Source organism: Pseudomassariella vexata (genome assembly GCF_002105095.1).
Source record: "Pseudomassariella vexata strain CBS 129021 chromosome Unknown BCR38scaffold_9, whole genome shotgun sequence".
In the NCBI taxonomy this organism is placed as follows: Eukaryota; Fungi; Ascomycota; class Sordariomycetes; order Amphisphaeriales; family Pseudomassariaceae; genus Pseudomassariella; species Pseudomassariella vexata.
Genome location: NW_024467964.1, coordinates 1,453,749 through 1,466,660, shown reverse-complemented (window position 1 = coordinate 1,466,660; position 12,912 = coordinate 1,453,749). Strand labels below are relative to the sequence as shown.

Here is a 12,912-nt window from a genome sequence, read left to right as displayed (position 1 = left end):
TTTTCGCCGGCAAAACCCACCTCTCGTCATGGTACGAAAACAGCCCATTACCGCCTGATTGGGTTATCGCAGTTACTAAAAATGGCTGGACTACGAACGAGAGAGGCGAAGATTGGATAAAACACATCGATCATCACACCAAGTCTCGTACGAAAGGTACTCATCGCCTATTGATCCTCGACGGTCACGAAAGCCATCACTCGACCGATTTCGAGGTATATTGCAAAGCTAACAATATCGTCACGCTTTTTATGCCTCCTCATTCGTCGCATAAGCTCCAGCCTCTTGATGTTGGTTGTTTTTGCTGGTTAAAAAGAGCGTACGGAAAAGAAATCAAAGATCTCATGCGAGCACATATAAGTCATATCTCGAAAGAAGACTTTTTACCGGCGTTTTTAAACGCGTACAACGCAACTTTCACGGTTTCAAATATCCAAGGAGGTTTCCGAGTGGTAGGGATAGTTCCGTACGATGCAGATTATGTCATATCACAGCCCGATGTGAAATTACATACGCCAACACCTCCGGGTAGCTCGGCTGGTCTCCCCGTCCCTTGGGAATCAAAGACTCCGAACAACCCAACCGAAGCCCAATCACAAACCGATAGAGGGTCACTTCGTATACAAGCTGGACAGGACCTACAGTCTCAACGAGAGTTTGATGGGCAGTTACATGACGAATTTCGTCAAATTGGTGGTCGTACGAGGCGGCGAATTGCGCGTGTACGGCGCTGTAGAATCTGCGGCGAGCCCGGGCATAATGCGCGCACTTGTGGAAATGATGTAGAGACGTCTGAAGATAACGATTCTGAGTAGTTTCAATTGATGATAGGCGTTGTGGTTGAATTAACTTATACATTGTCGTATAAGGTCTGCCAGAGTGTGCAATTGGACCGTGGACTACGTTATCTTACGTTCTTCGTCGATAGTATTACTAGGTCCCCTACGGCGAGGGATATAGTCTCTCGTCGCCTATTATACCGCTTCTTATAGTCCTTATTCGTTCTCTTAAGGAGCTATATAATAGTATCCCTATAGCTTTAGAGCTCTTAGACACGCTTGTTAGCTATATGATGCGAGTGCATATGGGGTGTGAATTGTTGTATTGGAAAAGGATGGCCAGGTCAGCTATTCTGGCCTGGCAGATGTCACGACCTGGGTTGCATCGCATTGGTATAGACCTCGATTAGGTGCTATCGACGAAGATTCTACTCTAAGGAGCGAAGGAAAGAAGATGACAACTTAGGTTTGAGGGAGCGCGACTAAGTCATCCACGCTTGGCGGGGCTCCTACAAGGGTTATGATTGGCTTCCCATCTGACACTGCCACGGCAGGTGTTCCAGCTGTAAGTCACCTGGTTGTAGTGAGTCTGCGAGGGTTGACCGTCACAGCAGAGCTCTTTTATAGCTCTTATCTATCTTATCTCTAGCTATAGGGCAACCCCCCATGGGGTCACGTATCACTATAATAGCTCGGATCGGCCTATTACCGTCCCTTTTAATATTATATAGCCCCTTTAATATATAGCTAAATAGCGCCTCTACTAGTACTATATTAATTGTTAGGCAACCTTAGTGGGCTTTGCCAAGACCACCAAGGTTACCACGTGACTTAGCCCTTCGGGACTAAGTCCAACCTTCGTGCTCCGTAGGATTACATAGAATGTCATGCTTTTACAACCTCACAAATCTTTGACCACCTTTGCGTGTAACATTAATAGCCGAGTACTACGCTACGTTATATACAAACTATACTATCGGTAGTAGCGATACCTAGTTATATTAATTAAAATTATAGAACGCCCTTAGGAAGTTTTCTATATTCTAATTCTACCGCTCCGTCTACCTATTAGTCTATGGGTAGTACGCGGTACTTAGCTTCCTCTTAATTACTAGTAGGTAGTATACTATTACCTAGAACTTGCTTATAAAGAGGGAGACCCTATCGGATACTATAGTTACCGGGATCTCGAATATATTATTATTATTATAGTCGCGGGTTCGAATCCCGCAGCTGACACACAAGGGGGTTTAGTCAACCCTTACGGCGCGCTGCCCACCTTGTTGACTTCGCCTACCTAGCGATAATAGGGAGATTGGTGCAGTTTAGGATTACGAGCATCCTAGCCAGTCGACCGTCAAGCACTACGTCGGCGGAATATAACTCGACAGCCGGTCCAGAATTCGAATCGTTAATCCGACCCCTTATCGGACCTCGCCTATTGTAAGGAAAGAGCCGTTGTGGCGGGCCGGTCTCAGCTGACAAGCTGAGTCGGGAGGGATTCGCCCCGATCCGGTAAAACCCCGGAACCGCCCAGCTTAAGAGGAGAACTCGAGACGCTCGCACCTAGTTTAGATTCTGCAAGAATCAGTCTTGCAATATACGCACCCATACACTGGCCTACTTCTAGCTACCCTTTGCACTACCTGACTATTATATTGTGAGACGTGTGGTATCCTCGTTACACCTATCCGATAACGCTCGTCGGCGAACCCGTCCCCTCACGATAGAAGGCGCGCAGCACGCCCTCTCGCCGCGATTCTTGCGAGCGTCTAGACCACGTTACGGTCTATCCACTTGAGCGTATGGTTGAGATGTATACGCTCGACGAGAACCCCAATTAGCAGATACTACGACTTGTCGCGACAAAAAATAGTCGAGCATCTTCTGCACATCAGCAGCATCGCACCCCTGAGGACGAATTTAAGTGCCACATTACCACACTTATCGGTAGTTCAGGCAGGGGTTGTAGCACAGACTTAGGGAGGGACAGGAGGTTTATGTTACGAACCGTTGGCCCTGAACCAACATTACAGGCCCGTCAGCAGGCCAGGTGGATACAGACGCTAGGATCACGGGACCCCGCATCGGAGGAAGGAAAGGACCGATAGGTCACGTGACCTACAGGGGTGGATACAACCAACATATCCAAGTGGGGATCAGTGAAGGAGAGATGGGCATATAAGGGACAGGACTCCCAGGCATTTCATAGATAGGCAGTCTCTACTTCAGTGATCAATCTAAGCATCAATCTAACCCATTGGTGAGGCAAACTGCCTTGACGACTCTATTCCCAGTTACCCTACTTGAATACTTCAGTTACCCAGAGCCCGATACTCCATACGTCAGACCCCGATATTATTGCTAAAGGACTCCGCAGCAGGACTTACTTACTAGCACAAACCCTTACAGACTCTTTAGTGGTTTACGCAGCTAGACTATTAGAGGTTTCGTTACATATAGTTACTAAAAACGCGATAATAAGGATACGTTATTAACAGCAAGTTAGAATTCGAGGTAGAAGTACCTTTTCGTTAGTATAAGTAGTGAGGGATTCAATCCTCTATTGATGACTCTGCGTAGATCCTCTGTTGATTGATCTATCTATCTGCTCTGTTGTGTCTTCTGTGTAGCTATTTTATCTATGAGGAAGGGTTTTGACCCCACTAGTGCAATTGCCGCTACACCCCCTTCGGCCTAGGGCATAACCGTGGCGCTCAATCCTACAAGTAGGCTAGGCTAGAATTAGTATAGCGTTGCCTTGGCAGTAGTCCACTGGTACTTATCAGGGGGGTGAAAACTTTGGCCTGATACCATAATATACTAAAACTATGACATACTGTCCTCGCTTCATCATAGCTTGGTTTGTGTAAAGGCAGATAATTACCTTGTGATTCTTTTCACTCTTCGCGTGTTTGAGACTTGTTTTATGGAGACATTCGGTGTAAACCAAGCCCAATTGTCCATATCATGATATGGTTCCTACGAATCAAGTTATACACCAAGCCCTATGAGCGTGGAAATGTCGAATGCGTAGCACTCAAGCAGTGCATCAAAGTATTAAACACACAGCCAGCCTCATCTAATGATTTCAAGTGCCACTTGCCTAATCAAAAAACACTCATTGTTGCCGTCCATATCGTGAGAAAGCAGCCACTCCTATTGGTGACCGAGATCGGGATACGCGAGTGAGTTTCACCAATGATACCATTACCACTTGGCGGGATTGTAGACATCCTTTTCGGTCAGAATGTCAACCCAATCATCTTCCACGTCTTCCAGCTTCTGACCAGCACCCACAGACTCTGTACTTAGCCACATGGTCTCTCCATCTTCGGTGGCAGAGGCCTCAGTAATCATTTTAGGAAAGCAGTCCCTGGTCTTCTTGTTCAAGGAATAGTCCTTGCTGCTAGGCTGCCTGTCGGCATTGAATCGCTTGGCCGATCCAGCGTCGCGCTCGGCACGAATCGTGGATCGGATCTTATGGTTGCCATCCACTCGCACCAAAGTATGCGTCATGGCTCCCACCTATTCACGTTAGCTTCAATAATCTGATAATGGGAGATGGCGAAGTTTCCAAACCTACAGTCATGGCGTCAGCTAAGGTCTTATTGGCTGCATAGGATTCTGAGGCCTTAGCCTTGACCTTGTCCCTTATCTTCTTAACCTTTTCCTCGTCGACAGAAGAAGCAGCGACGTAGGACGAGGCGAGGCGCTTCCTGTGCTCCATTGTTAGCCTGGCCTTCGTTTCATCCTCGTCATCCCACTTCATGGCGGCAGCGGGCAAGCTCAGGTTGAGTAGATTGTCGGTCGCTTGGATCATCTGGTCGAGATTGGCAACCGACTCCTTGGCGTTGAGAATCATCTTGCTCATTCGGTCCTTGACGCCGATGGACTTGTCGCGTCCCGAAACAGTGGCACCGAGCTTCTCGGTGGCCTTGATGTACTCTTGAGCAACCATTTTCAATCGCAGCTGGATCTCTGTGAGCTCGTCGATCTGCTCGTTGATTTCGGCAGACATCTTGGTGGTGTGGTTGGCTGGCATAGGAACCAGTAGGGAATGCGTGAAAGACATGGTTGCTTGTGACTGTCGTTTATGACGTAGGAGTGAAACAGGCAAGGGAGTTATGCGTATTCGCGAAACGTGAAAGCCTAGGCTGAGTTGGATATTTTATGGAGGTGAAAGGTGTGGTTTTGTGAAGAAATTCGGAAGAACACTCAAACCCTGGTGTGGATTTTATCAGAATGAATGTGAAGAGGGACTGGATGGTTAACAGCAGTTCCAGTGAAGATAGCCAATGTAGATAATGGAATGGCGTATTAGGTACAGTACTGTCGATTGGTGCTTTAAGTGCAGACTGCTTAGATCACCACAATCTCACCTTGAAATCACAAGCTGCGGTTGCCTCAGTCGACTTTACTTTCTCTGCTACTGACTACCTAGGTGATCAACCGCTATATCCACACAGCTGGTAAGACCTGTGATAAATACCTTTGGCTAGATGAAGACAATTTCTTACCCATGAAGGGGTAGGTACTCTGTAGCATGCCCTTTTTTCTTTCTGTTCTTTTTACGAGTATGTACTTCGAATTTTCCCCCTTGACCCTCTACTACTACTACCCTGCGTCATGAATTGTCCAGATTTTCCTTTCTTTCTTCTGCGTAGGACGAATGCACAAAAGATTGCCGTCTGCTGTAGTCGATGTCACAGCTTTTCTCTCTCTTCATCCCTCCAAGCTCGTCTAAGGATGCCGTCTTGATACTCGGTCGCCACATGCACACCCGTTGGACTCCAAATCTTGCTCATAATGATAGCTCTACCCGCCTCAACCCGGGGAAAGGAAGCCTCCTGAATCCACCACTCATCCATGCCTATACCAATGCCCGCTTTGTACTGCATAATAGTGTCCTTGGGGTTCACATGAACGACAAATGAGTAACTCAGGCTCGCCGCCTTTCCAAACTCGAAACCAAAGCCGCAGTGGTTTCCAACCATGAGCAGACCGTTCCGATCTGCTTCAAATGCATGCGTCAGAATGTGCGCATCTGTGTTCGAAGCCGGAAGGGGGGCAAGCAGCCGGTATAAAAGCAGTTCACGCCTTTCATGCAAGGGTTTTCCGGAATTGAAGGTCGTAAGGTCTACCTTCTTCATGTCGACGATGGGAAAGGACCCTGGCTCTTTGGTTGGTCCTAGTGCCGCTTTCAGCACATCGATATCTGTGAGTGGTGCTGGATCCCATTCTGCTGGAGGTCGAGATCTCAAGAGATTCGAAAAACGGGCTTGGACTGATGCTTCTTGAGCATCGAGTTGTGAAAGGCCTGCAGGTCTGAATGATACCAAAGAGTTAAAACAAACAGGTCCAAGGGGTAACTCGGCATCGTCTATGGGAAAGTGATCTCCTTGGGGATTGGTACTGGGCCGTGTGGGTTGCCGGGCTGTGACGAACAGGTTATGAAAGGATGGATTGGCTGCAATGCAAGCTACCTCATAGATGAATGGCCGTTCTACAATTCCGGCTTCTGAAAAATACCCATGCATTGTCTAGGATGTGTTAGCATGTCATGTGAGTTGAAGATTGATCAGTGTCCCCTTTTCATCTCACAACGCACATGACTCTCAAACCCAACAGCTCCGGAGCACACTGGCAACAGCAGTAGTAGAAACACCTACGTGAATCCCAAACTCCTTCTTCTTCGCCATTGCCTTGCCACCGGCCAACATATCCTCGAAAGCCTTAGAAGCCGCTAATCCGGCCTGGCTATACACATGCCCACCATACGCCGCTCTTCCCTCGGATGGAAATCGCATGGGTTTCTCTACGCCTTCGTCGTCCATTCCAACAGGGAGATCAATGCCCGGAAACCACGCACTCCGCAAGCTCATGTATCGCTTGATTGTGTGCCCGTCCACCACCCTATCTGGAATAGGCATTATGCTTAGGGCTTCCTGGAAGGTGAGACGGCGATCTGCGTCGTCTCTTGCTATGTTTGTCGTCATCGTTGTCGTGAATGGTATACGTGACTGAATTTCCCACGTCTCTTCCTTCATGAACGATGGGATCTTCCAAAATACGCAGGACAATGTCTGTGACAAGGTCTGTCAGTAATTGCGATTGGAATTGTAAGGCGAAAAAATGACACATCTCACTATCGGTCTGCACTCTGTTCAGATGTCCAAATGTTTAATGTTCAGTTGCCCGAGTTAAACCCCGGACCTCGGGAATGTCACCGTCTAAGGGTTTCCGTACTGGGCGGGGTCGAGGTGATCCTCTGGCAATGATGCAGCTGTGCCGCAACAGGGTTGTCCCCTGTTGTACATCCGCACTTTAGTTATCCGCAATCGACCCGCAGCACGTGCATTGAAGGGTATGGTTCAAATTTGCATGTCAAGCATGCACACGTTGTATACCAACGTCAATAATTAGGTATAAGGGATCCAAGACATGTCTCCTCGGGTGCCATTACATTACTCAACTTCCCCGGTGTCATCAATCATCGCGTGACCCATTCCATACTGGAGGTCTCTGTAATCAGAGTAATTCCCCTCCGTGCCACCCGACCATTGGGCTTGTACCCAAAGGTAACATTGTACCTTTTAGTTTGTATACAGAAATGGACGGAGAAAAAGCACATAGAAAACAATTCCAGGCCGAATTCCTATTGAGTGGGCAGGCGCGGGGCCGGCGGGGAGCGGCAACCATTGGCTATTCTCTGCGCGACTGGTGCATTGATGCCAGAGAAGACGCCTTCATGATAATCTCCAATAATCGTCCAGGGAGCGACATGACATACTCTTGCCGCTTGATCCCATGTCCACGCAATACACTCGTCAGATTGCCGGGTACAGATCTTGATGCAATCCTCGACAGTTCTGACATCCCCTATGCTCGTGCTGTGTTCGTCTAGTCGACCCACAAAGTCCTGGTTTATGCGGATGGGCTCCTTGACAAAAGTCTCGAAGTCGGCGGCCCCGTAGATCTTACCCAATTGCCTCCAGAAAACTGGCTCCCTGATATGCTTGAAAACATTGCCCACCTGCTCCATTTTGTTACCATCGCCCAGGCCATGGAAGGAAATAAGTGGAACACAGAACCGATCTGCCCACATTCGTGTCATCTCAGGGGGTTCGCCATTGAATAGCCTACTGTATCCTTCGTCAAGGTAAACGCCTATCTTCATCATTGTTGTCGCTAGGAGCTTGTCGCCCCATACCGCGGATGGTGATTCGAGGTGAGCTTCGGCAACAATGTCGGGGTGGCCATCGAAGAGTTTGCTCAAGGCGGAGCCAGATATGACGGCAGAGGAGCCACCGTGTGCGAAACGCCCTTTGTAGTCGCCAATAGGATTGCCCAAGTACTGCGGCTTGCGAGGGTTGAGATGCCCGAGAACAATGTTGAGAGACTCCTTGATAACAAAGGTATCGTCATCTGCCATGATATACCACTTCTTCTTAGGCATCGTTTGCCAGGCATATTGGAGGCCCGAGATAAACTGCGACAAACTAATGTTAGCGCCTAGCATAGCGCAGAGGGGTCAGGATGTCGGGTCGCCGGGTGTGACGTACCTTCATTGCATCCAGTTCCCAGCCAATAGCTTTGCTAAGGCCGTCCGAAACAAACCATTCCTCGGCCTCAATAGCATCGGCGAGATGCTCGTACTTCGTCACACGTTCGACACGTTCTTTGCCAGCTAACATCTTGTTCTCCAGCATCCAGCCAATGATGTCGACGCTAGGGACGCTCTTTCCATTAGGCAGCGTGTAGTTCTGGCGTCGAAGCAGCGGGTAGTCCTGCACAACCAGCATGTCACTCATGAATGTCTCATTGCCCAGGGCGGCCAGCACTTGAGGTACGCGGTCCCTCGTGCCATAACCCGTCTTGACGATAATGCCGATATCTTGATTAGGGTCGATGGGATACCGCTGGGGCTTGAATAGCCATCTGTCGCTGGGATGATTGTGTTGAATGTAGTCGTCAACGATGTTGTGCTGGAATCTGAGGAAGGACCGTATCTGGCTGTCGTACGGCGTAAGCAGGTAGAAGATGAAAAGCACCGACACGCAAAGAACAAGCTGCAGACGCGACCTCGATGGTCGTACTGCAATGCAATGCCGAAGCCGCTTTCCTTGCTCTATGCTGAGCCCCATGGTAATATCTGAGGTGCCCTAAGGCTAGTCATGTACTTGCTGGCCGGGTTCGTTCGAGTTGAGTTCGGAGGATGTCTCGGAACACAGTCTCAAGGTACTGATGTCGGTCTGGTCGTCGAATTAATGGCATGCGACTTGAGCACCAGCTCGGAGAAATGAAGAGGACAAGCGAGTGACGACAGCCAGAAGGCCAAAGGTAGCAAAACGTGACGAAACGTCGACACGGAAGGGAGGGGTTGGATTGACACGATGTGATGGTGGTGGTGATGAAACTTTTGATTCAAATATGCTAAAGTTCTGAAAAGGAGAGCGGTATTTGCCACGGCTCTAGATGAGCGCCAAGCAAGTTAGAGGTAGATACAATACACGCCGTCACAGCCGAGATTCGAGACCCAGTTTGAGTACGAGAAATGGCCATCAATTGGATGAAACACTTTGGGGCCCGTTATCGCGTCTCCAGATAGGCCGGCCTGATGTAACCGTATTGACCACCAATTTGAGTGCACCCCCAATTTCAAGAGATCTCAGTAAGCAGTACCACAACTTCTTTCTCAATTTTGATAAGCAAAACACGCTTAATTACGATCCCAATTTCTTCGCTAGGCGAGCGCTCTTCTTTTTATCTTTTTTTATTAATTAGAATCTCGTTCATTATACTGCCTGATAGAAGCCTACGCCTTATGAAGACAGTAGGTGCGACAGGCACAGTTGTTGTATTACAAGTGTATCTGACCAATAGGATAGTGATTCAAGTGATTGATTAATGTATCTTATTGTCTTCTGTTACAGTCCACTGACTACTGGTGTAACCTTACGTAGGGAGGGGTAATCGTTCCTCCTATGCAGCTGTGTGTGTGGCTTGTACAGTGGCTATATAATCCAACATACCCATATTTGGAGAGCAGTAGCGCTTCTAGCAAGCAACGCAGCACAACACGTGATATCCACACAGAGTCATCAATAGAGGAGTGAGTCCTTTACTTAGTACTTGAACAATCGGTTTGGAGATTTTATTGGTTGCGACAACAGTACTTGAAGGTAAGAAAGCGAGCAAGTAGAGGAGGGTAAGATAATGGATTATGGATACTCTGATAATCCAGTGTGATACACAGACGTAACTTGGTTATCCCACCTAGGTGCGCCTTTTAACTTGTTTTGTCCCCCCCTACTTAGCGAGCTTGTTTTCATGGCAATCACAAATGTCGCTCCGTCTGATGCCCGTCTGATGCGCCAAGACCACTAGCGGCCACATCGCCGGGTTCGGGGTCTCAAACGTATTTTGCGGTCTTTCGAGCATCAGGTCATGACGTATTAGCGGGGTTGATGTCAAAGCAGAGCTGCTCGGCGGCGCTTGATTTTGGTCAAAATTCTCATAGCCTTGGTTGCGTCAAACACGAAAGTAGCGAGCCGCGACTGCACGCAATCCCCTATCCACATAACTTACAACATACAACTGTACCTTTACCGCAAGCAGAGCCGCTCTAGACCCTTGTAGAACTTATCTTACATCTATCTTCCCGATCCTCGAATCACGATCCGACCAATCTGCGAACCTTGCTAACCCTGCCCACGCTGCCCTCCGTTGATCACTAGCTCCCCGCTGCACATCGGAAAGAAGCAGAAAGCACGACGACGACGAGCCGCCGTAATGTCCGACGAACAACAACCGCAGCAAAACCCCCAGGCCAGCGGCGCCAGCTGGACTTCGTTCATCAAGGTATGGTGGCAGAATGTCGTATTGGCGGCGTCGCATGTGAGCCGTGACTGACTTGCCTTCTCGTTCGCAGTCCATCGCATCCTTTAATGGCGACTTATCATCCCTGACTGCCCCGCCCTTCATCCTCTCCTCTACGAGTCTGGTAGAGTTCAGCTCGTATTGGTGCGAGCATCCGACTGTTTTCGCAGCACCCGCAGCAGAACTCGACCCGGCCAAGCGAGCTTTGCTCGTCCTGAAATGGTTCTTGACTACGCTCAAACAGCAGTACGCAAGTCGAAGTGAACAATATGGAAACGAGAAGAAGCCTCTCAACCCATTCCTGGGAGAACTATTCCTCGGCAAGTGGGAAGATGCCGCTGGCATGACGGAGTTAGTCAGCGAGCAAGTCAGGTATGCGTCTATTGACTCCTGTGGCCTCGAGACAAGGAACATTGACCGATGTAGCCACCACCCACCCGCGACCGCATATAGCATCACAAATCTTCCCTCCAAAGTGCATTTGGAAGGTTACAATGCGCAGAAGGCGTCCTTCTCCAAGACCATCTACATCAAGCAAATTGGGCACGCGGTACTTTCTGTGCCGGACCCCAACAAGCCGTCTACGAATGACTTGTACATTATCACCCTCCCTTCCTTACATGTCGAGGGTCTCCTGTTTGGCTCACCCTTCATCGAATTGGATGGCGCTTCGTACATCACGAGCAGCACCGGCTATACAGCCAAAATTGACTACAGCGGCAAGGGCTGGCTGTCTGGAAAGAAGAACTCGTTCACTGCCACCTTGTACCCAACCGGCAAGGAGAAGGAGGTACTCTACAACGTCTCGGGCCAGTGGACCAAGGCATTCGAGATTCACTCCGGATCTGCCAAGCACAACTCGAGCAACAACCTAATTGATTCATGGGACCCGACCAATACGACGACTAGTAAACTCATTGTAGCCCCAATAGAGAAGCAGCACCCGTTGGAGTCACGGCGCGCGTGGGCCAAGGTCGCGCAGGGCATTGCCATCGGAGATATGAACAGTGTCGGCAAGGAAAAGACTAAGATCGAGAATGCACAACGAGCCATGCGCAAGAAGGAACAGACAGAGGGACGCCAGTGGGAGCGAAGATACTTTAATGCTCTTGAAGGTCCCGATACCGCCCTACAGAGTCTTGCTAAGAATGTGGGACTTCGCGAGGATGGTGACTCGGAAAAGACAGGTGGACTTTGGCGATATGATGCAACCAAGGCAGACAAGGTGAGAGGGGAGGAACTCGCCGATGAGGAGAAAGCCAAGTTGGCGGTAGAATTGCTGGGGCAGTAAATGCTGACGCTGCCGAGATGGACTGACTGGGCGTACATATTCCAGGTGCAAAACCAGGTATTAGAGATACCTAAGAAGTACACCAATTGGGAGTGGTCGATTGGGCTGGAAGGCACACTGGCAAAAGTCTATAGTTGTCCAGATGGTCTAGAATATTTAATCCTATGTTGTTCAGGTTTTCATCTGTGATTTAAGATTAATGCTCCACAAGTCGATCTACAATAAGTAACTTATGAATCCATCGGCTTCATTGCCGAGTTCAACCTCGAGTATATGTAGGTCGCTTCGCTGTCAGTCGTTGTCGGCCGCTGTCGGCTGCTGAGCGCAGGAGAAATAGTTCTCTTGTGGCATTATTCAAACTTGTTAAGTAGTACTTCATCTTTCGGGCTTTTCACGAGTGGAATATCTTGGCTTTGCGGAAACTTGCCCGTATGTTTCTTGACTCGACATTATTGAGCAACATCCGAGGTGCGATTAGTTGAAGCAGGGTAAAGATCAGCTCCAGCGCTTGAATGAGACTGAGTGGCAGTTGGCGTGGCTTGGTATTGGTATTTGGTGCCATCGTACCTTGGTGATACGTTGAGTTGATGGACAGCTTGAGGTCTTTAGCCTTGCCTTGTCGTGCGCTTGACCAGTCAAGTTGAATAATGGCATGACGATATCCTCGGACCGTCTCTCCGGGTGTTCCCCACTTCTTTCATCCTCAGTCAGGTGAGGCAGGGATCATCAAGCCCGTCGTACTCGATGACGTTGTTGTGCTCATCTTATGGCGGAGACGTAAGTGTATGTGCTTTAAGGCAGCCTCAAGAAAGGCGTGGATCTATTGGTCTCGGCATAATTCAAATCCGAGGAAAGCTGTCCGGAACTGGCCGAGGAAGATGAAAATGTCGGTGGTGAAGTCTCTAGCGTTCCATGAATGCTCGTGGGAAGTTCTCTCAAGACTAGAAAGAATTCGATATG

The 12,912-nt window shown here is 48.9% G+C and overlaps 4 protein-coding genes across 4 annotated transcripts; 1 reads left to right on the top strand and 3 right to left on the bottom strand.

Moving 5' to 3' along the window:
• Positions 1–4,071: 4,071 nt before the first annotated feature.
• BCR38DRAFT_438644 (uncharacterized protein) lies at positions 4,072–5,015 on the bottom strand. The gene is made up of 2 exons (XM_040860591.1): positions 4,344–5,015; positions 4,072–4,287 (listed from the first exon to the last, which is right to left on the bottom strand). The coding sequence occupies exons 1-2, from the start codon at positions 4,852–4,854 to the stop codon at positions 4,169–4,171; spliced, it is 630 nt and encodes a 209-aa protein (XP_040714299.1). The 5' UTR covers positions 4,855–5,015; the 3' UTR covers positions 4,072–4,168.
• A 169-nt stretch (positions 5,016–5,184) lies between these two features.
• BCR38DRAFT_438643 (thioesterase-like superfamily-domain-containing protein) lies at positions 5,185–6,993 on the bottom strand. The gene is made up of 2 exons (XM_040860590.1): positions 6,452–6,993; positions 5,185–6,322 (listed from the first exon to the last, which is right to left on the bottom strand). The coding sequence occupies exons 1-2, from the start codon at positions 6,827–6,829 to the stop codon at positions 5,486–5,488; spliced, it is 1,215 nt and encodes a 404-aa protein (XP_040714298.1). The 5' UTR covers positions 6,830–6,993; the 3' UTR covers positions 5,185–5,485.
• On the bottom strand, positions 6,994–9,295 carry BCR38DRAFT_395395 (uncharacterized protein). The gene is made up of 2 exons (XM_040857634.1): positions 8,345–9,295; positions 6,994–8,271 (listed from the first exon to the last, which is right to left on the bottom strand). Exons 1-2 carry the CDS (start codon positions 8,924–8,926, stop codon positions 7,438–7,440), a joined length of 1,416 nt encoding a protein of 471 aa, XP_040714297.1. The 5' UTR covers positions 8,927–9,295; the 3' UTR covers positions 6,994–7,437.
• A 960-nt stretch (positions 9,296–10,255) lies between these two features.
• BCR38DRAFT_438640 (uncharacterized protein) lies at positions 10,256–12,134 on the top strand. Its single transcript, XM_040860589.1, has 3 exons — positions 10,256–10,643; positions 10,714–11,033; positions 11,088–12,134. Exons 1-3 carry the CDS (start codon positions 10,575–10,577, stop codon positions 11,950–11,952), a joined length of 1,254 nt encoding a protein of 417 aa, XP_040714296.1. The 5' UTR covers positions 10,256–10,574; the 3' UTR covers positions 11,953–12,134.
• Positions 12,135–12,912: the final 778 nt, after the last annotated feature.